The sequence below is a fragment of the Columba livia genome, chromosome 7 (assembly GCF_036013475.1).
Source record: "Columba livia isolate bColLiv1 breed racing homer chromosome 7, bColLiv1.pat.W.v2, whole genome shotgun sequence".
Classification (NCBI taxonomy): domain Eukaryota; kingdom Metazoa; phylum Chordata; class Aves; order Columbiformes; family Columbidae; genus Columba; species Columba livia.
Window position 1 is genome coordinate 23,133,277 of NC_088608.1, and position 26,024 is coordinate 23,159,300.

General features: G+C 36.0%; 1 protein-coding gene across 9 annotated transcripts in view; it reads right to left on the bottom strand.

The window, feature by feature from the left end:
* ATF2 (activating transcription factor 2) overlaps positions 1 to 26,024 on the bottom strand; it is a 44,879-nt gene that overhangs the window by 5,598 nt on the left and 13,257 nt on the right. For 6 of the 9 annotated variants that reach the window (XM_065068836.1, XM_065068838.1, XM_065068837.1 and 3 more), the window contains 7 exons: positions 23,973 to 24,101; positions 19,885 to 20,063; positions 19,449 to 19,563; positions 19,184 to 19,270; positions 11,290 to 11,439; positions 9,000 to 9,206; positions 3,712 to 3,817 (listed from right to left, as the gene is read on the bottom strand). In XM_065068836.1, the coding sequence (XP_064924908.1) occupies positions 3,712 to 3,817; positions 9,000 to 9,206; positions 11,290 to 11,439; positions 19,184 to 19,270; positions 19,449 to 19,563; positions 19,885 to 20,063; positions 23,973 to 24,101 (973 nt within the window). The remainder of the gene's footprint in view (positions 1 to 3,711; positions 3,818 to 8,999; positions 9,207 to 11,289; positions 11,440 to 19,183; positions 19,271 to 19,448; positions 19,564 to 19,884; positions 20,064 to 23,972; positions 24,102 to 26,024) is intronic. The other 3 variants (XM_065068843.1, XM_065068844.1, XM_065068845.1) reach the window with 1 other exon arrangement.

Sequence of the window (26,024 nt, forward strand, 5' to 3'; positions counted from 1 at the left end):
AAGGTGACTTGTTTTCTTAAGCCTGAAGACTGGGAATAAAGAACAAAGGCTTTTAGAAGACGACAGGAAAGTCATATTTAAATTCTGACAGATTTCATTTAAAATTTTTTTCGCAGCTGACCAGAGAATTGCCAGGCACAGGACTGGAGTTTCAAGAGTTCACCTGACACATACCAAAATCATAATGTAGCTAACAACGTAGCTTTTTAATGGTTCCCCTGGCTTTTCCTCGAATAAAGGAAAATGTACAGTCCACATTATAAATGAATCTACAGAAGTAACGTGTGCTGTACATTCAAAGGCTGAGAATTTACAGACCTACATCCCATGAACTTTCCTGAAGGCTACACAGCTCCCAGGCAGGCTGCGCCATGAGGAGCGGGGAGCCAGTTTGGTAACAGAACACAATGTGTGCTAGACTGAGCTATAGAAAAGATTTTTGAAGTATCAGACAAAGCACGGAGGCGACTTTTGAGGGTGCACTAAGGAGTGACCTTTTAAAGTACTCAAACATTGCTATTATTTGCTTTTTAGCATTGATAACCAATTGCTTTCAGTAAGTTAAGCAAACAAAGAGGGATTTCAGTCCTCAGAAGAAAACAATCCATCAATTGCAATCCGGAGCTCTTTTTGGTCCCTTGATAATCACTAGAAAGGAAGCCTCATGGTAATCCTCATCAGGCCATCCTGGAGTACAGAGGGACTAGAGCCCAAGTGCTGGTTTCCAGGGCACTGCCCTTTGTGGACATCCCCTCCACCACTGAAGGACCCTCGCCTGCCTGGGACAGGCTGTAGGAACACACTGCTTTGACAGGTTCAAATTATTCAAGGTCTGATAGCTGGTTAGTCACCTTCTACCATTTCTTGAAAACTAATTAGAGAAAGAACACACACAACCCCCCCACATTTAATACCACTTACATCACAGCCTCTATTTATCCTTCTTTGTATTCAGTTTTGTGTAAATGTTCTCGAATATTATGAAGTCCTTTTGAAAAATATTTTAAAAAATGCTTAAAACACCCTTTTCCAATCCCTCCTGCCACAACTCTAATTTTCACAAACACATATTCTTCTTACAAGTTTTCACCCTTTTTCCGGCTCCAAGTCCAGAAAAAGTTTGAAAATATATAGTACTGCAGAAGATTTTTAGAAATAATCTGGTATAGGAGAGCTAAAATAAAAAAATAAATGAACGGCATTTATATTTCTTGTATGTACAGCATACCTCAAATGTTTAAAGATGCATTCAGAAGCAATAGCATCCTTCTTTGGGAAATAAAGTTTAAACTGGCTGAAAACTCAAACATGTCAACAGAAATTCATCCACATGCTGCCTCAAACTGCAATAACCATTTTTCTGGTTTCTCTGTCTTTGTGACACCCTCTTTTGAAGCAGGCACAAGACTTTTTAAATAAAGCAAAAATGATCCCAAGAACAAAGCTAGAAGAAAGGGATATCTGCACTGTCATGCTTTTCGCGTGCCCTGAGACAAAAATGTGGCTAGGAAAATAAAAGATTTAAAAATATATGTAAAAGTGCTAAAAATAGCCTGAAAAGCAATAGATTATTTGTGCCTATTTAAGTGCATCGTACATGAAACCCCATTAAGTTGTGTACTTAGCTGTTAAAACATGGTCTGCATGGTACAAACTCTCACTGTCTCAGCAGTGCACAATATTCAGCACCACAGGAGCCCTCAAATCTGGTGTCTTCAATTTCTTCCTCAGAAACAGACTGTTAAACCACTCAATGCGTTTTTGAAGCAATTCAGCTTGGATTACTTGATGAACATAATATGTTTATTTAAAAATACTTTCTACAAACACCATTTTCATGAACGTATTAACTGAAACCATTTTTTCCGCTCAAGTTGTACTGTGGGAATGTCACTGAGCCAACACGCTTTCCTAACAACATTCACATGGAGATAATGTGACTAAATCCCTTCAGAGGGTTGGCATTGCAACTCTCATTCATGTTGAACTCCGACTTTCAAGGTACCTTTTAAGAAACTAGATGAACTATGCTTCCAGTCCCCTTGCTTACTATTATTTTATTTTTTCCTGAGACGCAGGATTTTTCCACTGGCTAACATTAATTCTTATTCATTTTGCATTCTTTAGTAAGTTAGGGACATTATAGTCCTTTTCCGTGAACAGAAAAAAAGTATTATTAAACAGGTTGTTCATTAATTCTTCAAGAAAGAAATCCTTGGCATGTAATTATTTGGCAGTTTAAGACTTATGTTTAAATATTTTTCATGCCAATTCCGGGACACGCATCCTCCAAACATCAAAATTCAAGAAACCTACAGTGTTTTCTTCTTTTTTTTTTTAATAAACTCAACAACATTGCGTGCGTAATGTTATTCCGTAGCAGTTTCTGTATGAAATTATGTTGTTCTGTCAGATGGGACCCATAATGGCCTCATCCCTGCAGCAATCATTGTTAATATAAATCCCAAACAAATTTCTATACTGTTCCAATTTACTCCAAGATGCTATTTTCCGTCTTGTCAAAACAAGTGGAGATCAAAGGACCAAGATTTATAAGCTCAAAACTGACAAAATCAGTATTCTAAATATATATGGCAATAGAGAGTTGCTAAATCTCCTGAATCTTTTAAATTAAAAAATATTGCCCATTCTGATGAAATTGCTTACAATGACTACAAGTAAAGATGGTGGCCATTAAGTTTTATCGCAAGCACCTGAGGATCTGTTTCCATGCAATACAAAATGTTCCTTTATTCCCCTGAATTACTGACACTGGCAAATTAAAATGAAGTGGCTACATATGGCAGAAACAATCTTCACATTTACAAATATCCTGAAATATCACTAAATCATAAAAACGAAAGCTGTGGGTTATATATTATGAATGTTGCCTAATGCATTCCCAGCTCAGTTATTTGTAACAAATTTGTATACAATGGACAAAATTGGCCATTTATTCTCCAGCAGCAGCAGCTGGTTCTGGCACCGTGTATCATGCCCAAAATGAAGTTACAAGTCAGAAAAGCACAATTAACCTTTAAAATGCTGGAAGGAGGAAAATGAAACGAGCACCTTTAAGTAAAAATACGTATTAGAAAAACAATGCTACTGAAACTCTCGGTATCCCCTTCTGTTTTAGAACTGCTTTGTAAAATACCCTGTTACAGAGAAGCAGTCGCTTAATGTGGAAATCAAAACAATCTAGACATTGTACAGTAGGAGCCAGGAACCTGCATCTGATTATTTTAACAGCTTGACTGATCCTGCATGTTATGGTAAATGAGGACAGCTGTTATATTACCTCTACCGAAATCGCATTACGATGAAGGAAAAACACCCACAAGGACCTTTCACTGTACTAGGCTAAGATAAAGTATACAAAATGGATTCTCGTGCGCTCTTAATACTTTCATTATATTTTCCGAAGCAGGCCTAGTAACTGATAGTCCTTAAATGCTAATTATCATATGCATTTATTAAATCAACATAAAACCTTCAATATTATGCAACACTTCAACTGACAGGACTTAAAATATATTTCTAAATATCACATATTCATTCCTGCCTTCCAATAACCTTCAAGAATTTAAAAAAAAATAATCTTTTATGTAATATTAGAACGGCACTTCTCAATTTTAATGTTCATTCGGTTCACTTCGGCAGTATTTCATGGATGCAGCCTAAGGCTATAGGTAATGGAACATTACTCACTATGATAGCCAGATTTCTTCTGCATGGCGGTTACAGGGCAATCTTTATGAGCCAGAAGAAGCTGTTTCAGCTGTGCCACTTCATTTCTCAGCAGGGTGACTTCATTCTAAAGGAGAAGAAAGTTACGTACTTTACCAGGCTCAAACTACACACGTTTTGAAGGTAAGTATTAAGTTTTATAGGATTTTCAGTTGTTGCTTTAGGGGTAGATAAAATACAAGAAGTTTCCATTTGGTACATATTGCAAAAATGTATACATCTCTTTTATCTCAGAACACTAAAATATTAGCTGAAATTTGGATAAATTTATTTTATGATTTTCTTAAACAGGAAATGCTTTTTTGGAAAATACAACATGTTTTTCGCTTTGCAGATGCAGAGTCTACATATAGTCCCATTCACATGATCCAGCTACTGTAAGACGCTTTTTCAAGGTTTTGTGATGAATTCTAACCAGAGTAAATTTACATTTAACTACCCACATTTTAACAGATGCCACAGACAACATTAAAAAAAGGTAAAAATAAAAATCTGCCAAAGCAGAATGATTTTTGCTGACTGTGTTTGTACCTGGACTTTGAAAAAGAAAATAATTTTGTAAATGTCTGTTGATTTCCATACCAATTTCTCTTTGTTGACCATGCATAAACATGTTATATGAAGGAATAATTGATAACCATGACAAAATCCTGAAATGTCAGCTTATGTCACTAAAGCAGGGTGTAACCCAGGAGGTGGCACTGGCAGAATAAGTGGCTGGGTTCATTTCCAGGCTGTGCCTTCCCACTGGTGGGTGACCTTGGGCAAAGTCATTTTACTTCTTTGTGCTTCAGTTTCCCCATTTGTACAGTGGAGGCCAGTGACACCTTCCCTGTAAAGCAGTTTGATATCTACAGATGAGAAGCGCTACGTAAGTGCGTTGTACGTCACAACCCAAATTAGGAATGGGCCGGCATTTTGATAGATCCATTTGCACTTAAAATAGTAGAAAAATGTTTACGTAACTACAGAATGAAGTTGTCTGTAATGCTCTGTGACAGCCATAGCTTGTCACAGTATATGCTTTTCATGGGTTAAATTCTTTTAAATGTAAATCTTTTCCATTAAGACTTGAAGTTACTTAACCTATAACAGCCTTGGAACATTAGTGTTATATACCGCGTGCATGACAGAATTGTTTGTTAAATACATGTGTTTATGCATTTGAGAGCAAGCTAAAGAAAAAACAAAGTACAGGAAATTTGGACTGCAAATAAAATTATGTGGAAAAAAAGATCAAAAAGTCAATCTAGTTACTAGCTAGAAATAAGGCAATGCAGTCAGAAATGAATTAGAAGTAAAAGTATTCCAAAATAAGGAAAACAATTTTTAAAAACACAATTTATTAGGTTTAATTACACTAAGTAACATAATTTATAAATACTGTAGCTAAAATATCATAGTTTTAAAATCAAAGCTCCCCTGTGACCTCTCTGTGACCTAAGAAACAACAACTTTCTAGCCTTTATACCTGCAAAATCCTCTTGAACTATTGAAGACTACTTTTCTATTCATCCATTTTATTGTGCCAAATACCTCTTTTAGAAACTTTTTTTTTAGAAACAGGAGCTGAAAGAAAGCCAAAATCTGACTTTATGAATGTTTCTAATGAAAGAAAAATGTGATTGCAAACAAAAAGTTGTCATAAAAAAAACCCAAACCACGAAGTCTCTACCAGCTGACATTCCATGTCCTGAAATCTAGGGCTGTGCAGAAATGGCACTACTTCTGCCTCAGCTCCCAGTCTCCTCTTAGCTCACCATGTTATTTACTGAGGAACCACAGCTCTGGATGCCAAGCAGGCAGCTGCACAGAACTGACATCGCTGGGGGAGAAAAGAAAGTGCTGATGTAGTTTTGAGACACTTCTTGATAAGCTACAGACGCAGCAATGTCCAAGAATATGAAACATTCTTCTGTAAGTTTAAAAGAACTTTGGCAAAATGAGCGATCAAATTGGTAAAAGGTTTTCAGAAATCTTCTACCCTCATCTCCCACATTTTAAGGAAGAATTTTACACACAAACAGCACATAAGTATGAAGTCACTGTGCATTAGTGTAAGTCAAACTAATGTCAATGAAAAATTTTTGAAAAAGCAGTTTATAGATTGATGTCAGCTGTATTGTAAACACTAAGAATTTTGCTAACAGAAATAGAGTAAATATGTTACATTAAGCAGACTTGAAAAAGAAAATGCAACAGCATTCCTGTACTAAAAAAGTTGAGGTATTATCATCAAATGCATAGCTGTTACAGAAATGTTAATAACATGAACACTGTTTGCCAACAGTACTATATGTAATATACAAATCATTCCTGAAAGTAGAATAGAGTTACATCTGCCAGATACATGGTACATGGAGTGTCACAGAAAGGCAATCATTTACATATTACCAGTAAGAACTACTTCGAGAACCAGCTCTTATACACATTGCAGTTTTCTTATCACGTATGTGACAACAGCAAGTCTTTCCATCTCATTCAAAATACGTTAATGTGGTGGTCTTTATGGAAAACAGGCTAACAAGAATAAACACATGGTACTTGGTACAGCATGCAGTGTACAATCTATTCTGTATCTGCTTATTTCTTCCTAGGTCCAAAATGTGTATCTAATAGTCAGACCAGATGAATCCTTACTCAGCAAGGCATGGGACAATATTTGTGAGGTATTATTTACCAAAACTATCACCAGAGACAGGTAGATGTGACTTACAGGGATAGAGGACTGTCTGTAGCTGAGTTAAAACACTGCTAGTCCTCCTTCTTTTTAGATAACTTCAACAAGATACCCCTTTATGGACAAGAACACGTGCTTATGGGTGTTTCTCTCACAATTTAGCCTTCCTGAAGCAGCTTCTGCAGTATTTGTACAAACTGCCACTTGATTGCTGAGCCCTTAAAACATGCAATAACATTGTGAGGAAGACAGGTGGTTGTTCTACTAATACGCTGCCCTCTAAGATTATTAAAGCGACAGGGACCAAATAGAGATCATATCATGAACGCTGGTGTCTGATCCTGCAATATGATTGAGTGACCACGTAATAGATGGACATTCTCCCTTAAGCAACAATTTGAAAAATAATGCTTAAAAAGGAAATTACATTCAATCGTCTAAAAGAAGAAAGTAGGCAGAAGTTAATCTGCAAAAAGCTGAAAACTACTGAACAAATTATACATCAACCAAGTAAACCTCTTCAAAATCTCTGTGTACTGTGCCAGAGAGCTCCAGTCTCAAAAATCTTGACATTGACTTTAGAAGCTTTGAGACAGACATTACAAGCAAGCTACTAATTCCATTGAAAGAAGTCAGAATTGTACTGTGAAGCAATACAATGTAGCCATTTTGGTATTAAACTACTTTTGGAAACCTGACATCTCAGTAAATTCAGCTGAGCAGGTCACTTAGATATTAAACAAAATACGAACTACTAAACCCTAAGACTCAGTCTATAAAACTGTACTAAGGCAAAACTCCAAACTTAGTAAATTTACTATTAAATATAAAGTAAGTAATAATGGGTCATTACTGCCCACTACGCTGATCAGCTGTGTTAGCCTGTCAAGTGAAGAATTACTATAGAAATATAGGATTGATTAATGTTTCCACATAAAGTACAGTTTAATTATTTCTCTGACATTCAATTTTCTTTACAAGTCATTCTGTTCTTCACAGTTAACGGTTTTGCTTTTGGCAAACCATAAGAAAATTCTTTTTCTTGAATTCAGTTTTACCGAGTTAACTCTTTGAAATCTGGAAGTCTTTTGGTTATGGTATGTAGGTTGGTTTTGGTTATAAAAATTGGTATGTGTAAGTTAAGACAGTTCACATAATATCAAAATTACTGTCATTAAGAAAACTGATATATAGCCAATATTTTTTGTTCTTTTTCTTCCTGTAGTTCTACCTTCACTTATTTCTTTGATTATTTAAGCCGTAGTGTTACAAACCATTTTGTAATTAATGGATTTACAGTGAGGACTGTGACTGCATTAAAGGAACTTGTTTAAAGACAGAACAGGTATGAGACGATCGTACATTTGCAAGAAATTCAACTAATGCTGGTGCAGTGTCATGATTCTTGGAACACAGGTAACAATTCCACGTTGCGTGCTTAGGTAAGAATTTCTTAGACTTTACGGTCTGGGACGCTGAGTATTTTTAAAGACATTAACATGAAGATGACTGACATGCTGTAGCTTTGATTACATGATAAAAAGTAATCTTAACATGCCCTGCTTTCCTGTTGATAAAGCTGGGACATTTTCTTTATCTTATCTTTATTCTTTAAACTTTAAGAGTTTTAATAGGAAGGAAAGTGAACTGATGGAATAACAGGAAATGAAACTTTAAAATATCAAAATACTTTGCACTGCATTTTCTAAATGAATGCATTTAGGAAACTGTATCATTTTTTCCTTTCTGCATTTCTCAAAATAGAGCTTTTAGGCTTTGTATTTTGAAACAATACTTTGTGCCAATTCTCCTGTGCTGCTGGAAAATATTAAGAAAATATGCTTTAACATTTAATAGTAGTTTAAACAAGAGAGTCATGGATTTTTGTACAGGGGGAAAAGTGTCCATATGACAGCTTTCCAACAACTGATGACCTCAGATGAGGTGTAAAAATGACTGGCAACACACACTGGACTACCCTCTTGTAGTGCACGTCCCTCACTGCAGCACTGACACGCTGGGTGAAATCTGCTCTGCCACTGCCTGTGCTGTACCTGTGTGGGGACAAAAGAGGCCTCAGTCCCAGTGACGCCAAGCTGGCACCTTGCACGAGCACTACATTCACTTTAAAGGAAAAAGAAAAGTGAAGTTAAAAAGAAATTAAACCAAAATTATACAAATTAAGCCAAACCCTATTTAAGTAACCCATGCTGTGATACAAATTACTGAGCAAAATGTTTTTAAGGTAAGGCTATTACTTTGATGATAAGGCTTTATTCCAATACATCTTGTCATCCTTGTTTAGTATCAGTCTGAAAATTATTTAAAACGGACAAAGGACAAAAGGGTATGACCCTGAAGTTTACACATCTTGAAATCTGAGTATTCTCTTATTATCTTATTTTAACAGTATATGCAATTAATGCTGAATTTTCAATTCTGACCTGAGCCACCAGTTACAAAACCATTTCTATTTCAGATTTCATGCAACGTTTGGGTTTCATTGATCCATGATCACTGTCTAAGAACTGAAACGCTTATATATGTTTACTCGAAATAAGAAGCATACCTGTAACTGGCCATTTAGCGAGCTCAGGTCCTCAGCCTTCTTCTCCAATGACTGCACCCAGACTTTCCGTTTCTGCCGGCATCTGGAAGCAGCAGCCCGGTTTCGCTCCAGGAACTTTCTTCTCTTCTCATCAGGGTCTTCATTAGCGGCTCTTCTTCGCCGACCACCTGTATTTGGTGTTTGTGGTGTAGGTTGAGCTGGTGATGCCTGAAAACAGTAAAAAGTGTAAAAGTTATCAGAATAATACTACCAATGACTTCAGCTACACACCTTGAGAAGAGCATTCACAACATTTCTAAATAGGCTGTTACATTTCTTCTGTGGAAAGCCACATCATCTAACTCTACAGCTCCGTTTTAAAATATTTCACTGCATTTACATTCCTTACTATGCTGCATTAACATGTAACATTTCAATCATGACTCCAGCTTTGCTTTAAAATTGCATTAAAAGAAGCCACTCACTTCAAAGAGTTAAATTTATATGATATTTACATTTGGAAATTGAATAAAGCCTGGAAGCAATACTTCTTTGGACAGACTCTCAGACATTCTTTCACCAATGCTGATGGCACAAGGTAAACTTTAGAAAACTCTTTCACCCAAAATAGCTTTAAAAAGCCACACTCAGCAGGAAATACATTTTCTAGTTTTGATCCTTCCCACAAACCTAGTCGCAACTCAAATACTACACAATTGCTCATGCCTAATATACAGAAGTCTTTTGTCAAATGCTGTCAGTGCTGATACTTGCTGATCCCTGGATCTCCAGATAGCAATTTCCTACTTGTTGACATGTTCTCCACCACTGCATCCCAATTTCCCTTATATCCACCCACATATTATTACAAGATCAAAATATTTCAATATTTTAAATTATGCATTATACCCCTTTCATAGTGGTATACAGACTCTGGGCAAAGGTCTAATGAATTATGATATGAATACAATGGATCTTAAACTCCTTTCAAGTGATAAGATAGACATAATATAACTGTCTCCATGACATGTTCACTGGTGCACCTGCACATTCAGTCTAGCACAGTAAGGAAGTTTTATTTTTAATTTAAAAACTGCAAACGCCTATCAGTTGGCACATTGATTTGGCGTAAATTCTAGACAGCTAGTAACAAAAAACCTGGGAACTCAAATCAGACTTCTAAGAATGAAACACTTGCAATTTTTTTTCTTTAAATCCGAATTATAAAGTAACCACAAAATAACCAAACAGCAAGCTTTTAATCTTGAAAATTCTCCTATGTGATATTATGAAAATATTCTTTTTAAAAACCCAATGTAGTATGGGAGAACAGCAGATTGTTTTACAATGGGTGACTTTTTTCCTCTTTTTGTTCCAAAGGTATTTGTTTTGATACATTATTTGACTTTACTGGCCCATTCAAGAATCAGAGGGCTCTCACTGCCGATACAGGTCCTTCTGGTTTCTCAGTCAAGAATGCAGCTTTTATAAAACTGGCATTATGCTATGAGTTCTGAGAATATTCTTTGAGATTTTTAAAAGCATTCTGAAAACATATTCCAACATGGTTTTTGGTTGTTTTTTGTTGGTGGTGATGTTTTTTTTTTTGTTGGTTTGTTTGTTTGTTTTTGTATTTTTTAAGCAGAACAGCAGCAATCCTCCAGGATTCACCCATGGAAGTCTCTCTTTCCTCCAGCAGCCCTCCTGCTTGCAGTTTGACACAAGAGTTCTTGTCCTTTATTCCCCTGTTTTCACCTATCACATCCCAGAGGGACAGCACACCTTTCCTAAACTCAGAGCCCCACTCTGGGTACCCGGGATCACACAGAACTTCATCACGCAGCTGAAACTCTTCTTGGGGCAGCCCAGTACAGGCACTTCAAGCAAATTAATATAGCTGTGATACCCCATGCAGTTATAAAAATTCTTAAGTGTTTATGATCTAAAATATTAAACGTAATATAAATAAAACATAAAAGCACTTCTTTTTTCCAAATAGATATTAACCAGTTGTACAATTTTCAGTTACCACAGAATGTCCTGCTAATGCACTCTGGTAATCAGGAGGACTTAGTTTTAATTTTGAGAAGGTGGACTGTACGTATTTTGAAGTTACCATCATAGTTAACACATTTTAGAAACATTTAAGAACATGTAAAAACTATAAACATTTTACTGCTATAGAACTACTGATTCCAAGAGGAGTCTGTAGCTCATGTTACTCTATTTTACAAATCAAGAAAAGAGGAAAAAAGGGATTTTTTTTGCATAATGAGGGGGCAGGAAGTGCACGTCCACTCTGTTCTCATACCGGTGTTTCAGTTGTTGAAGTTGCAGGTTGCTGTAGTGATTGTGGTCGTGGTTCCTCTGACTGACTCCTGACCAACCCACTTGAATGTCCCTTGGCAGTATCTCCATTTGTTACCTGAGGGTGCTGCTGGGTCAGGGCTGCTTTCAATCTCTGCAAGCAGAACAAAAAAAAAAGAGGAGAAAAAAAAAAGGAAATATTCTATCATGCTAACTTGAGGAGCTGTTAATGATTTACATTATAAGTTATTTTGATTTTGGGAACAGCAACTCCAACTCAAAATAGCTGTTTCTTTTTATAGGCTTTAAACGGTGATCTAAGCATATACCTACTAATAGGTGACAATTCCTTGCAAGCATGACAATAGCAATGAGGTTCTACATAGGATCTCAGAAAGAGGGATGGTAAGGTGTCTGGAGAGGGAACAGAAAGCCTCCTTCGCGATGAACTGTGCCCACAGAAGCATGACTGGAAGGCCATGAACAAAGGGCTGCTGAGGCTGGTATTGCATGAGGCACAGAGCAGAAAGAAAACAACCACACGAGGCAAAAGAGGTAAAACAAAGCACACAAACTTCTTTCCATTTAAAAAGAATTCTTGTGTTCTCTCTCCATTTTGAAATAGTTTGTTATGACTCCACTTCTTCATGGTCTTTACAAATACTCACCTCTACAATCCATCCTATGAGCAATTACTATACAAAAACCAAGGTCTTTGCTGAAACATCTCAGAAATGCACAAAACAATAACATGCTTCAGGCTGTATGTAAAGATCAGCATATAGAAATATGCAAGGTAACTCTCACGGCATGCTATTTTACACTAAAAAAATATTAAAATGTTTGAAGTTCTTTTATTGCACACAGCCACTACGAACAGTAATTTCAAATTTCAGCTGTATATTATACATTCAAGAATTACTGACAACTTGATAGAGTGTTTTAAAGCATTTATTGACTACCTTTTGAAAATTATTTCACTCAACTTTTGGTGGATTCTAAAATTATAATAGATAAGATATTCTGTTTACAACAAATTCTTAATCAGAAGTGATAATATACCAACTTTCACTAGATACAACTGCTGGTAATTCCAGATAACTTCTTAAAAATTTAAATTTAAATTTAATTTAAAATTATGAAAATTTTAGAATTTACCTTACTAGACAAATGGTATTAAGACTGTTTTTCTACTGAGCAGTGGATTTTTAAAGAATCTAATACAAGTTTAAGAAAAGAACGATTGACTTAATACATGACAGTTGGTGAAAGCTCTGACAATTTGTGTCATCATATTTTGGAACATGAACAAAGTATTGCCCAAGTACTCATATTAACAGACTGTCTTAAAAATGCTGGAGCCAGGCTGCATTTGGCCAGCTCAAAATAAGCAGAAGACTCTGCACCAGTATATGTAGATATTCTCTATAAACTGCAATATCCAATGTCTCTCAATAACTCAGTCATTGGACTATAGGGCAGTGTGATGACAGGCTTCCTGGATCCTGTTTCACAATTAGAGCAGCAGATTGCAGATTACCTCTGTCAGAACTGCAGAAAATCTTCAGGTCTGCAATATGGCAAGTTATCTCAACTACCAGATCCATAGACTTGGCTGTAGCATCTCACCAGCAGAGATCCTGCTGAAGGACTACAAAATGAACCGAGAAACCCCAACGTTCCTCTGCTGCCTTGCTCTTACGGAATATTTAGCCAGTGCCATCTGTATTAAGTCTCATCTGTAGTGACTGCTCTAGATTGGATGTAATGGCACATATCACTGCAAATAAGGACCATTAAAGGGTACATAAGAATTTGGTGTTAATGAAGTTCTGTTCCCCATCTCATTTTTGTGTCAACTTTCTAAATTTCCTGGAATGAAAGTGCTTTCAGAAAAGTACACAAGGCAAATTTACAGTAATTTCCACAGTGCTCAGCTCTAACAACAAGAATCTAGGACAGCTACAGGCAACAGGGCAGGATGACAAAAATTTTTAGGATAACATGCCTTAAATCTTATGTACAGTACTCCGAAAACCCTAAACCCTTCAGTTCTTGTTTTAGCTCTTCCTTTACAGCATTAGAACAAACTCAGGAATCAATCTGTACCTTCCTAATTCACCTTGGAAAAACAAGTAACAAAAAAAAATGCCAGTCCCTGTAACCAGCTAAACAAGCACAGAAAAACTCAAGTGTTTTCTAATTGTCTAACTAAAATTACTAGAACCAAACTCCATGATCTAATTACAGCAACTGAAAGGTTAAGATGATTTCAACACCAAGCCCCTTTAAATTCTAAGTAATCCAGATCAGTAAATGGTAACATTTTCTAAGGTACCACCAGGACTACCAGGGAGACACGTCACTTCCAAATCTGGCCATAGGGTCTGACCTACTCTGCTTGCGACTGCAGGAGCAAATCTTGGTGTCAGCATCCTCCACAAAAATACTCCAAATCAGACTCTATGAACTCCTGGAAATGCTTGGTAGTGTTTGTCTAAAGTCGGTTACTTAAAGTTTCACTGGCATACCCATTTCCTTAGTGAAAGAGAGAAGGAGAGCTCAAGTTCAGAAGTTGTGGGAGACAAAAGTAATATGGGTTTGCTTTCTTTATTCCCATGTGCACATAAGGCAAGTAATTGTTATTATTGTCCAACTCCATTCTTTCTACTTCTGCATTTCTGTGTTAAAGAAATATCTGAAAAGTTAACCTAAGAAAAAAAGAAGTTCATACTATTAAAGTTACATATTTTACATCTAATTTGAAAATAGCAGTAGAAAGTGAAGGAAATAGCACAATCCCATCTATATTATAAACAATCTATCACCAAGCACAGGAGGATTGCGGTCAAAGTAGGACTTAGCCTTCCCTATTGTCATGTTAACAAACTTTATAATTTTGTAGATTTATAAGTAAATAAACTCATTTTGAAAATTACATTGTTAAATGTAATGCTATAGAAACAGAAATAGAAAATATCGGTTTTATCTTTCTATTACAGAGTTTAAAAGCTGAAATTCAAATAGTTATGGTTAAAATTATCCACAAATGCAGAAACATTGTGAAAATCTGGTGGCTATCTACAGATTTTTCAGGAGGGCATAATCCAGCTCACGTATTTTAAAAGTTTCATATTTTAGAAGGTAACACTGGAGTAAAATACTATATGGATGTCATGCTTCCTGTGAGCAGCGAGACAGTTCCCCCAAATACGATGAGAATCAGAGTTTTTAAAATCAAGTGTAATGAAACAAATATTAGAATAAATGTATATAAACACTATCATGTGGGGAAACCTCATGACAACCAAGGTCTTTTTTATACTATTTGGTTATTAGAGACAAACTAAAATTGGTATTTTCAAATAGCTTAATAGCTTTTAAAGTCTTTATTAGCAAGGTTTTACTGTTCATGTATACCCTTGAAAACAAATCCTCACTGCATCTGTCAAAATTTGGTAGGACTAGATCATTCCGTCAAGAGCTCACAGAAACAAGATAATATTCTCCAGAAACAATTTGTGAAAAACTCAGATCCATTTTTCATATCTGCCACAAAAGCTCATCAGAGTAATAACCCTCTTTCTCCTGGGTGTTATCCTACCATCTGCTGCTCTATTACTTATCTTTATTTTGCAACTAATTAACAGCATAATCTTCTAAATTCAGCAAGTTAATTATCATTATTGTGGTCTTTGCAGCATCATCAGTCCTTATGAAGTCTTGTCTCTCCACCCCCAGAGAACATATGAAAATGAAGTAGGTTGTGAGAGGGTCTGTTTCTTTAGAGTAGGCTCATTAGGTGTTTGCTGATTAGCTCGGCACGCGGAGAGACAGGTCAGAGGAATTCTGCTGAGCACAAGGTCCCATGCCGGGCTCCAGCAAGTTAATGTCGGCTCCTGAACATTTGCCAAGCTGCCCTCTGTCACTTCTCGGTAGAAACCTCCTGCAGAAAACCTACTGGCTGCCCACTGTGTGCAAGGTACTTCTCAGATTGTGACAAAGGGTTTTCTATGGGTAGGAGGAGATGGAGGGAAAGATTCAGTGTTAAAGGAGTTTTGAAGTTTGTTGGAAACTTCTGCAATCCATGCAGAAGGGTCTGGACATTAAGTTTGCATCCACAAGCTGTATACTTCAGAAAAATGATGCTTCGCATGTGAGCTCATGGCTCACATTTCATATACAGAAAGCATACAGTTACAATCTGCTCACTAAGAGATCAGAAGCAATTCTGTGATATTTAGAATCATGCATCCTTATCTTATTGTGGAAGCATTTTTCTTTTTTTTTTAAAACATAGTTATTGCATCTACTTCTAAGCCTCTCTAAAGCACAAAAAACCTGACTTACGCATTGGATTTTACTTAAGTATATGGGAGTTTGTATCTTTACCATAACAACAAATACAGTCATGTCAGAAAGACTGACAATTTATACTATCAACTATGCCACAGAATCTGAAACTCATTTTCACTCCTCTTGAATGTCATTTGCAGTACAAGATACAAGGTTATTTTTAAAAGAACAGCAGTAAAAGACAGCTTGTGTCAGAATAACATTTCTAGTCATATTTCACTGTAGTTGTACAAGAAGCAGGAGAAAAAAGATCCCAAAACGTTCAAAACTACAGTAGCAGTGCCTTTAAGAGGTGTGAATGCAGCTTTGTTCACTACAATAACTTTAATATTGGAGAGTAAAATTAAAATGCAACCTAGTTTCATGTAATTATCCCATAGCACTGAAACACGTAGCACTGTACATGTTTCAGTGCTGAAGTGGACACGTAAGACTGTGCTTAACACACTCTTCCACTAAGTTCCAGCTGTTTCAGTTGAGAACCTTCTCCAATAATGTCACTAATCATAAGGATTTGGCTCACTGCATAGCCAGTTTTTAAAGACTTGGCTTTCATGGCTTTTATATTTTTATTTTTCATTTACAACATTTTTTTTTCCTCCTAGTCTTTATTCCTTGCAGCTGATATACATTTATCTATCTGCTATTTCATTCAGTGAAACTGTTCTCACAGGCAACTGTCCTTCTGTGGAATTCATGTGATCATTTAGTGTTAGGCAATTTTAATGGTAACCAGAGAAAAGAACATTTCAGCAAGGAAAGAACAGAGCTCTAGAAGTGATGTCTCAGTAACTCACTTCACATGAATAACCAAAACTGCCATGCTGAGGGAGTCTGACAGCTTCTGCCAGTTATTTTAAGCTTTAGCTTTTAGAAATCAAAATGTCCATTCGTTTTACTAAGGTTCATTCATGATTTCATGTAGAGAAATATATGATGCTCTACGTACAATTTGGTACTAACAACTCATAAGGAAACAACAGGCATTGATCAATACAGAATAAAATAATAAATTACAAATAAAATAAAGCAACAGCCAAGAAAATTCTAAAGACTTATAAAAATCCTGACTCCTGAGCCTTGATAGCTGAGAAGGGAACATCACAGCTTTGCCCCTTCCTCCAGCTTTCTGTCCAAAAGACACCACGAACCCTAGGCTGACAGATGTCACCCCAACACGATGCAGAACTGTGGCTATGGGAGGCAAAAGGACACAGGAAGTGTTCCCAGTGTTCCGCTAACTTAAATGTACCAATAAATCAAAAATTTGCAGTATACTGTTTATAGATGAAACATACACCATGATGAAACATACAATGTTCACTTATTAAGGTTAATTCAGTTTAACAGCTTATATTGCAACTTTAAATGAGAACTAGTAATGAAACAGAAAGCAAACAAATAGCTGTAAAAGTAAGTATTAAGTCTTCTGTTGGCTTAACCAGGAACACAACTAGGAAAAATAAATCTGATTACCATACCTTTGCAGAATTTAGTATCTAGCAAGCAAAATTATTTTAGAGATACATGGAAAAGAAAGGATTTGGCAGTACAAAGAGTTTAATTTTAAAAATTAAATGAAACTTCACAGCTAATAAACCATCACATATCTGCCAACAATGCATCACGTGGCATAGCGAGTCAGGCTTCCTGTTGGAAGCTTTTCTACATAAACATTAAGTTTCTCATTAAATTGCTTTTACTTTAGGAGTGGTAAGAAATTAAGTTTTTTATTTTTGAGAATAGGCACTATATAAAAGTAAATGAGCATAAGAAATATGCATAATTCCAATATTCTTGAATTCTGCTCATGCTTTATATTAAGCAATAAGAAAGGAAAAAAGTAACATTGCAAATGCCCTTTTTACAGTCTCATTTAAAAAAAAAGATAAGCAATCACTGAAGTGCATATATTAGCTAAATTCTAAGGAGAAGACAAATGAGACTGTTAAATTTTAAGTCTAATGATCTTTGCTTTTCTTTGCATCTGAATGATTGCTTCTTCCAGCATGTGATCAAAGTCTTCACTACAGATATGTATTTCCTTCTCCCCTTAAAGTTTTGCAAGAGCAAATCACTCAGTAATATGCTTAAAAATCTATTTTCTTGCCCATCTAACAAATCATTTGGAACCACTTCCTCCTGGATTTCACAAAGCAGAATTCAGCACATGAGTCTCCTGACTCTAAGGAATGTGCAATTTCTGAGAAAACAGTTCTTGTTTCCACTTTCTTACATTCTTCTCTCCCAGATTTAAGATAAATTCATCTAATCAGAGCTGGTTATATTTAAATATCTCCTTGGGTATTAAAGATTCCTTTTGTCATTCCTAGGGGGACAAGGATGCACAGAAACAGACTTTCTTCCTTTCTGTCCCTCTCTACACTATTTTAAGTCATTGTATTCCACAGAGGAGGAAAATGAAGGAAGACCTGACAGCATCAGGAAAAGTCAGTGCACTAGTGACCAGCTCTCCACATGAGCTCCAGTATTTGCCGAGTGTGGTCTGGTGTACCCATTGCACTGGAATCCAATTACTCCAGACAGCAGAATAATTAGTGTTCCCAGACTCACCATTTTTCATATTGTGGCCCATAGGTCGAGAGAAACGAATTATCAAAGGATGCTCACGGCATCCTCTCACTTATCAATACTGATATACACAAATACATTTTATCTAGTAGGTGTTCCTGATTCTTTTTTAGCATGAAGTAAGAGTCAGAAGAGGAACACTGCTTCACAAGACAGATACTGTTTACAGAGGCATCTTGTAAATAAATAAATAGGCTAATTATTGTTTAATAACAGATTTTCTATTGCTTTCAAATGTTGGAACAAACAAATAAGACAGCAAAAACAGAAAAACAACTACCTAATGTTGCAGAAAGTTTTTCAATAAATTGATCAATTCAAACTACCACCATAACTAATATTTAAAAGCAAACCAAACTTTCTTCTTCTTGTTTTACTTGTGATTTTCCCCAATAATCTCCAAAGCCCCCAAACTGCCACGAAACAGAAACAACCTCTGTGCAAAACAGTTGCCTGCCAGTAACACACATCTCTTATTACGAAACTCTTGCCAAATGGACTATATTCAGTTGAGGTTCTGAAAACATTTTTAAGAAACCTTTTTCTTTTCCTACTTTTTTCTAAGAAATATTATATCCTTTGGGAAGAAACATAGTCTGCTTCTCTGAAGGTGATGTTCAATGTTAGCATGCTACTAATCTTGTCTTTGCTCCAACTAACGTTTCCTGTCCTCCGATACAGGAGCAAGAAGGAGATTAGTAAAAAATCTGGTTCATTTGAAAGAATGATTGAAAAGAAGATCAAAATGACCATTAACAACAGAACTAACATAGGCTGGCATTTGAAATAACTGTAAAATAAACACAGCTGTTATTTTTCTGTTTTTATTGAACTTGTACTTGCAGAACTTTGACTAACAAAAGAAAACTAAAGCTGTTTTTAAAAAGCAATAGAATTTAATTAATTTCTCAAGTTATTCTTCTTGAGGAATAATGGAGTTTTTCACTTACCAATTTAGCCTCAGACTGCACTGGCTGTGGGGAGGAAGGCCCTGGGATTCCTGGGATACTAGGCACCATGGTGACAGGTCTAACAAGCTGACCAGATAAAGTATAAAAATGGAGAAAACCTGAGTATGTTATCAAAATAGAGAGCATATGACAGCACTACCCTCTGAAGCCAAAACAGCTATCAAGCTGCTTAAAACTAAGTTCTGTGCTGCACTTAAGCAAATCTGCTCCACTTTCAAATTAATATAGCATCATGCTTACTTACTGGAACTGCAGCAGGGACATGCACATTAGAATTTGTGATAGATGCAGGAATAGCAACAGGCATGGTTTGTCCATTAGGAAGATGTAACAGCACAGGAAAAGGACCTGGAACTGGACTGAAAAAGGAATGAACTATATAAAATAAAACTTATCCAGAGAAGAGAACAAGTTTACACATTATTTTAAATTGGTTTGTTTGTTTACAGTTGCAATGTAATATTTATTTGGAGATCAAAAATATGAACTTAGTGATGCGGAAGACATGGAATTATACTTCCCATGTAGTGAAAGTTGTATGTTTCATATGTAGTGAAGCACCACATTACACCAAAGCACCTCAAATTTGTACCTTAACTGCAGAAACAGTAAATGAAAGTAAACAAAACATTTTCAAATTCTGTAAGAAAACATTTTACTTTTAGATTTACATAACTTACACTATCGGTCTGTTAGAGGATGGAGCCTGGGTAATAACAGTACTGGATGTTGGTGATGGTATTGCCTGCTGAATAATAACACTTGAGTCAGAACTCGTAAGGAGTACGTTAGGAACCTGCAGTGACGCTGGACGAACTATTGTCGATGTTGGCTGTGCGGTCTGCTGCAGTGACGCTTCCTGAGGAAAAACAAAGATTAAATAAAACTGTGTTAAACAAACACAGTTTGATGGAACAAATCAGAATAACACCCTTTGGGTGAATCATTTAAACCGAAGTGAAATTATTCCAACAACAGTGATTTAAGTTTTATAACAAACCTTGGCTCCATTTATGCTAAGACTACTATTACTTATAATTGAGTTTGGATCAGGTATTAAGTTGTTCTTTGTTTTGTTTTGGTTTTGTTTTCTGTTGTTTTGTTTGTTTGTTTGTTTATTTTGCAAGAAACTCATGGTGCTATCAGCACCATCATATCTGCCCACATGCTGAATAAGGAAAACACTCTTTGGTATTCTCATGTACATTTCAGGTTCAGTCCACTGTTTCAGATTTAAACAACAGAAATAAGACTTTTATGGTTCAGTAAAAAGGAAAAGAAACATTTTTTTGTTAAGTCTTTATTCCTTACCCATATACATCTCTTTACTAGAGTGTAACTAAGTTAAAAATATTTGGACTACTACATTCATAGTTTTGCAAAATGTATCTGTATCCAGATGCACTAGAAATTATCTGAGCACAGCAACTAAATTTCCTTAGTTGCAAGTAAATAGTAGACAGAATTGACTATAGTTCTTAGCTTAGCAATCAGGCATAGTATATTACCAATTAGAATGTAGTAGCCATATTGCTTCTCAGAAAATCCTTGATATAGTCAGACTTCAGATTTACTTCTGGACAGGATTTTTCCAACTTATTTATTCTTTTGACACTAGCTACTGCAACCAATGGCACATAAAACTGCGCTCTTAAGACCAGCACACTTCAGTTGCTCCACTCTTAAACTGTAATTCAAAAAGAACATCTCACACCTGTGTCATATAGGCTACATTGATTACTATTTGCTCTGAATAAAGCTAAAGTTTTTAAAATTGATCCACAAAGCTTTAAGTAGTGAGGTCTCAGCTGTTTTACAGATTGCTTTTCTTTTTATACATCGGTTGCAAAATTTCTACACTCCTCTGAGCACTTCACAGAACTGCAAGTGGGCTGGCAAACTGTGGGCTTTAAGAAAGAAAGGACTTTAGATGATGACATTTCCTCCCTTCAAAACCTCAGAGTCTAGATTTGTCATCAGGGCTCATCAGTTTGTTCATGTTTGTCCCCAAGGCACCTAAAAGTCTCTTTACAGTGAATGAGAGTTTATCAAGAATAACAGCTGTATTGAGGAAAGCAAGAATTTTTCCCTACGTATCAATTTGTGGTGTTTATAAGTTTATAAGATTTGAATATACTACCTAGAGTTACAGATGAGCATTCAGTTAAAAGAAAGAAAACCATCCAGTATGAAATTGCAGAAACAGAAAAAAATTGGGTAGAGTTGACTAATAAATGTTCTTAGGACAGGATTATATACTTCTTTGCAAACAAGGAACTCTACATAACAGCTATACAGATCTTATTCAAAGAGCCACAGGGAAACATAGAGGAGACCGAACTGCTTGACTGTGGGAAATCAGAGGAAGGCATCAGGGGAGCATACCTGACCTGCTAACCTTTGGGCAATCTTTACTTCTGAAATTAATATTATGTCATTATTCACTGCTTCAGCTTCACCCTTTCCTGCCTGCTGTTTGTCACTATTACCTGTCGCTTTACTGGACCAAGGAGCCACCAATAGTCCATTCCCATCATAAGGATCTGGCACAGAACATGTGCGTTTGCCCCTAACATCTAAAGAGCAGTAAGAGCTGACTCTTGTTCTTCCTTTCCACTGAAATATCTTCATGCATGACAACGACATATATATATATATATATATACACAGGTATCAACATATAAAAATAAAACCATAGGCACACCAGCCTGGTAGGAGACAATAACTGGTCGAAGCATTGCACTAATGAAGTATAAAACTGTCTTGCACATACGTTAACACGCTGTAATCATTTAAGGCTGCTGAAATATATTCAGCCAATTAAGTAGTTACAGTGGCATATGTGTTTTAAAACAAGCTACACCCTGAAAATAAAGCTTTCCTCCTTCAATACATTTACAGAAGGAGAATATAAAAAAATCTAACTGGGAGAACAGCAACACTCTGCTCACATTTCTCAAGCTCTGCAGGCCACATTCAGCAGCAGCAGTACACTCCAAGCAGCACCCTCATCCTTGCTCAGCTTGTCTCTACAATCAGACATCAGAACAGCATTGAGCAGCCGCAGCTTTTCACTTCAGCACTGTTACAGTGACAAAACTGAAATTACATCATGAATGAGATAAGTTTATAAGCACTGCCAAACATTGAGATATAATTTTCACTTATAATGGTGCTAACGAGATACTGAACCACTACTGTACATTAATATTATCTCCTGCCAAAATTAGAGTACTTAGAATCAGTATTCGCAGTGGGGGGCAGGGGGGAACAAAACAAAACACCAAAACAACAACAATAGAAAACCAAACAAAAAAACCCACAGCAAACTAACCTCTGAAGTAAAGAAGAAATTAAATAAAGAAGACTTAAAATTTGGACTATGATTGGCTTAATCTAAGCAGCTTTTTACATGAATTCCTTTAAACTACTTTTACTATTTTTAACTACATGATTTCCTTGATTACCTATGTTTACCCATCCCTGTTAAATAATAAAACTCAGCAAAGCTTTGTAAAAGCAAACCTGAATTGAAACGCGTAAATTTCTGTCAGACACTTAAGGCTTTTCTCACTGTGGTGCCTGCAGGCAGGTTAAGAGAAGGGGGGCAAGTTGAAACCAGAGAGGTTCCGTGTGGATCTGAAGAAAACCACTTTGGCCACAGGGACAGCCCAGCATGGGAGCAGGTTGCACTGAGAGGCCATGCACCCTCCCTCCTTGAAGGTGTCCAGAGCAGACTGCATAAAGCCCTGAGCAACTTGGTCTGAGCTCAGAGCTAAGCCCTGCTTTAGGAGGAAGCTGGACCAGGAAGTTCCTGCGATCCCTTCAGACCTGAATTACTCTGTGGTCCTAAGAAGTCCTGGTGATTTTGGGGAATAAGGTAGCTAAGTCCCACAAATGCAGACCACCCGCTGAAGATGCACATAGAAAAAAAGACTGACTAGAGCAACCACACTGCTTCATTACCTTCTGCTCCTAATATTTTTATTTATTGAAGTAGGAATAGTATTAATTCATTACGTGGATTTTGCCTCATTTTGTGTTCTTCAAGAGAACTCCAGATGATGAAAACACTGCTAGTCACACATCAAAGTTATCATTACTATTAAAGCATTTACTTCTTCTTTAGAGCAACAGTTCTAAAACTGGTTTGACTGCAACATCCCCTAGTGACAGACAATACCTCGGTCTTCTCCAAGTACTGAAGCAAACACTAAAGCAAATTCCTGAGATCACCACTCTTATAGCCTAAGAAGTAGAAAATTTAGAAAAATTATCTGGTGCTTAGCTTTGAAAGACAGCCCATTCATCCCTGTAAATTTTTGTAGAACATCCCCTGCTGTTCTACAAAACAATTTATGGTAAAACATAGGATAAATACAGGAAGAGTCCCAAACTGTTGTCATTATTTAAAAAACACAAACAAACAAACAAACCAACCCCTGAACTTTCTTTGCCTTTTCATGAATGATGATGCATAAGCCAGAATAAATGGTCTCTTTAGCCTTTCCTAACATAGCATAAATATTAAATTTTCTTTCCCTTCTGGCTTTACTATATGGCCAGTGTGAGGCAAAGAAATCACTGCAGTAAGCAAAGCTAACTAAAGAATTTAACAAATCAAGAATATATGCACAGGAATATGGCAAACCAAAAATTCTTTTCCTTTCAGCCAGCTAAATAGTGCAGCTATCATCATGTACAACAAGCTTACAGATCCATCAGAAGAGTCAAAAAAAATTCCAAAACGAAAAATAAGGGCTCTGACCTTTTCATCATTGGTAGTAGATTCTGGATGAGGTAAAGGACTATCCTGATGAGTTGTTTCCACAACAGAAGGTTCTTCAATTTTATTTCTTATAATTGGTGTTGCAAGAGGAGACAGATCTAGAGGCATCTAACAGCAACAACATAAAACAAAATTACCGCATCTCTAAAAAATTAAAACATGTAAGAAAATGTTAACAATTAAAGAAAAGTATCAGCCTTATAACAACAGGGAGGTGTTGATATTTGGAAGACCTTGATGCAGATGCATTGCTGTTTTCAGCATCTGCATGAACACCAGTCTTTAGTAACACATTGTCTTTCAATACCAATGTCAGACTAAGTATTTTCTTCTTGAGAATTAAAAACACTCCAATAGTTTTCCTTTCCCAAGAGTCACAGGAAAATTATAGCTGAGGAAGGACTGTGCTACACTTAAAAATTACAGTTAAAAGAAGGTATTATCCTTCTATAAATTATTACATCACATGCCACAAAGAACAAAATCCTAACTACGTATCCACATTAAGAAAGCTACTGTGGACAATTAATTTCAAACTTATTGCGGCAAACAATTATTGAAAAAACAAGGTTTACATTACTACACAGATAAAATCCACATCTGAAAGGCCACAAAGAAGTTACAAAAATACTTAAAGCAATACTATAGATTTGAAAGACTACACTCCTGTCTTGTCTGCTCTCCAAATACTTTTGGAACAAGCTTGTCCCAAAGCTCATTTTCTATTTCTGTTCTTCCAGATGCTTTTTTCAATTCAATTCCTCGCTTTCCTATGGAATATATAATTAATGGGAAGAACTGTCAAAAGTGGCACCTCTCTTCATACCACATCTGAATGTGAAATATTACAGAAAAAAACTAAACCATCACCACCCTAGAAAGTATGCCATTATGGTCAATTTTTCCATCCCTTGCCATGATTATGTGTATTAATCAACCAGAGATATGGCAGAACCATGTTTCTTCTCATAACACAGAGGGCAGCTTGGAAAACTAATATCAATTAAAGAAACTGTTAAAATGTTAAAAATATTTTACACTACCTATGACCTCCTCCAAGGTAGTGGGGAACTACACAGAAAATACGGTATTAGAAAAACCAGAATCAGTATTACCACATGTAGTGTTTTAAGAACAGCTAGCATGGATCACTTAAAAAAAAAAATCATTATTTGTATAGTTGCAGTAACAAAGCAAGAGTGAAGCTTTGTCAGGAACGGATAATAATCTACCCTGTTTTCAAGTACTTATTAAAATAAAAGTACTTATTAAAAAAAAAAAAAAGTACCTATTAAAATCTTTACTGAAAACAACGAAAATGCAGATACTGATTCTGCAAAATCAGTATATATGAGTATCAAAATGTATTTTTTTATCACTGCCTATGGAAGTGAACCAGGCTGACCAGTCAACCAAAGGCAAAATTAATCAAAGGGGATATTGAAGAAAATTTTTCATTTGCAGAAGTGCTTAAAAGTTTGGGCCCTTAACCAATTATGACTGGGAAGTACTAAAATAAACAGAAGAAACCACATTTAAATGTTCCTCAAGAACATCTGAGGAACATTGAGGAAGTTCCTCAAGAAAACCACAGAGTTGCTAAACAGATACAGTCCAAATTTTTCTTGTATTGCAATCTGTACATTAAAAAAAGGTAGACTTTTAGGTTGTGATCAAAAATTTCTAGGGAAAAGTGACTTCAATATATAGTGAATATAATAATAACTGAATTACTGGCACTTTAGTCAGTATTTAACTCATTATCATTACTATTGATCCTTAGAATAACATCTGTATTTTAAAACTGATCAAAATAATCAGTGATCACATTCTGCTCTTTTCACATGGGTTTCTTGCAGATGTTCTTCTTTCTGCAAAAACTCTTCCTTTTTCAGACTTTTTTTTTTCCTTATTCCGGGTATAATGAAATTTCAACTAAAACTGATATTTAACTTCAACAGATACAGACCAGTTACATAAAGAATTAAGACAAACTCAACTTATCACATTGTCCATGCTAAAAATGTAAAA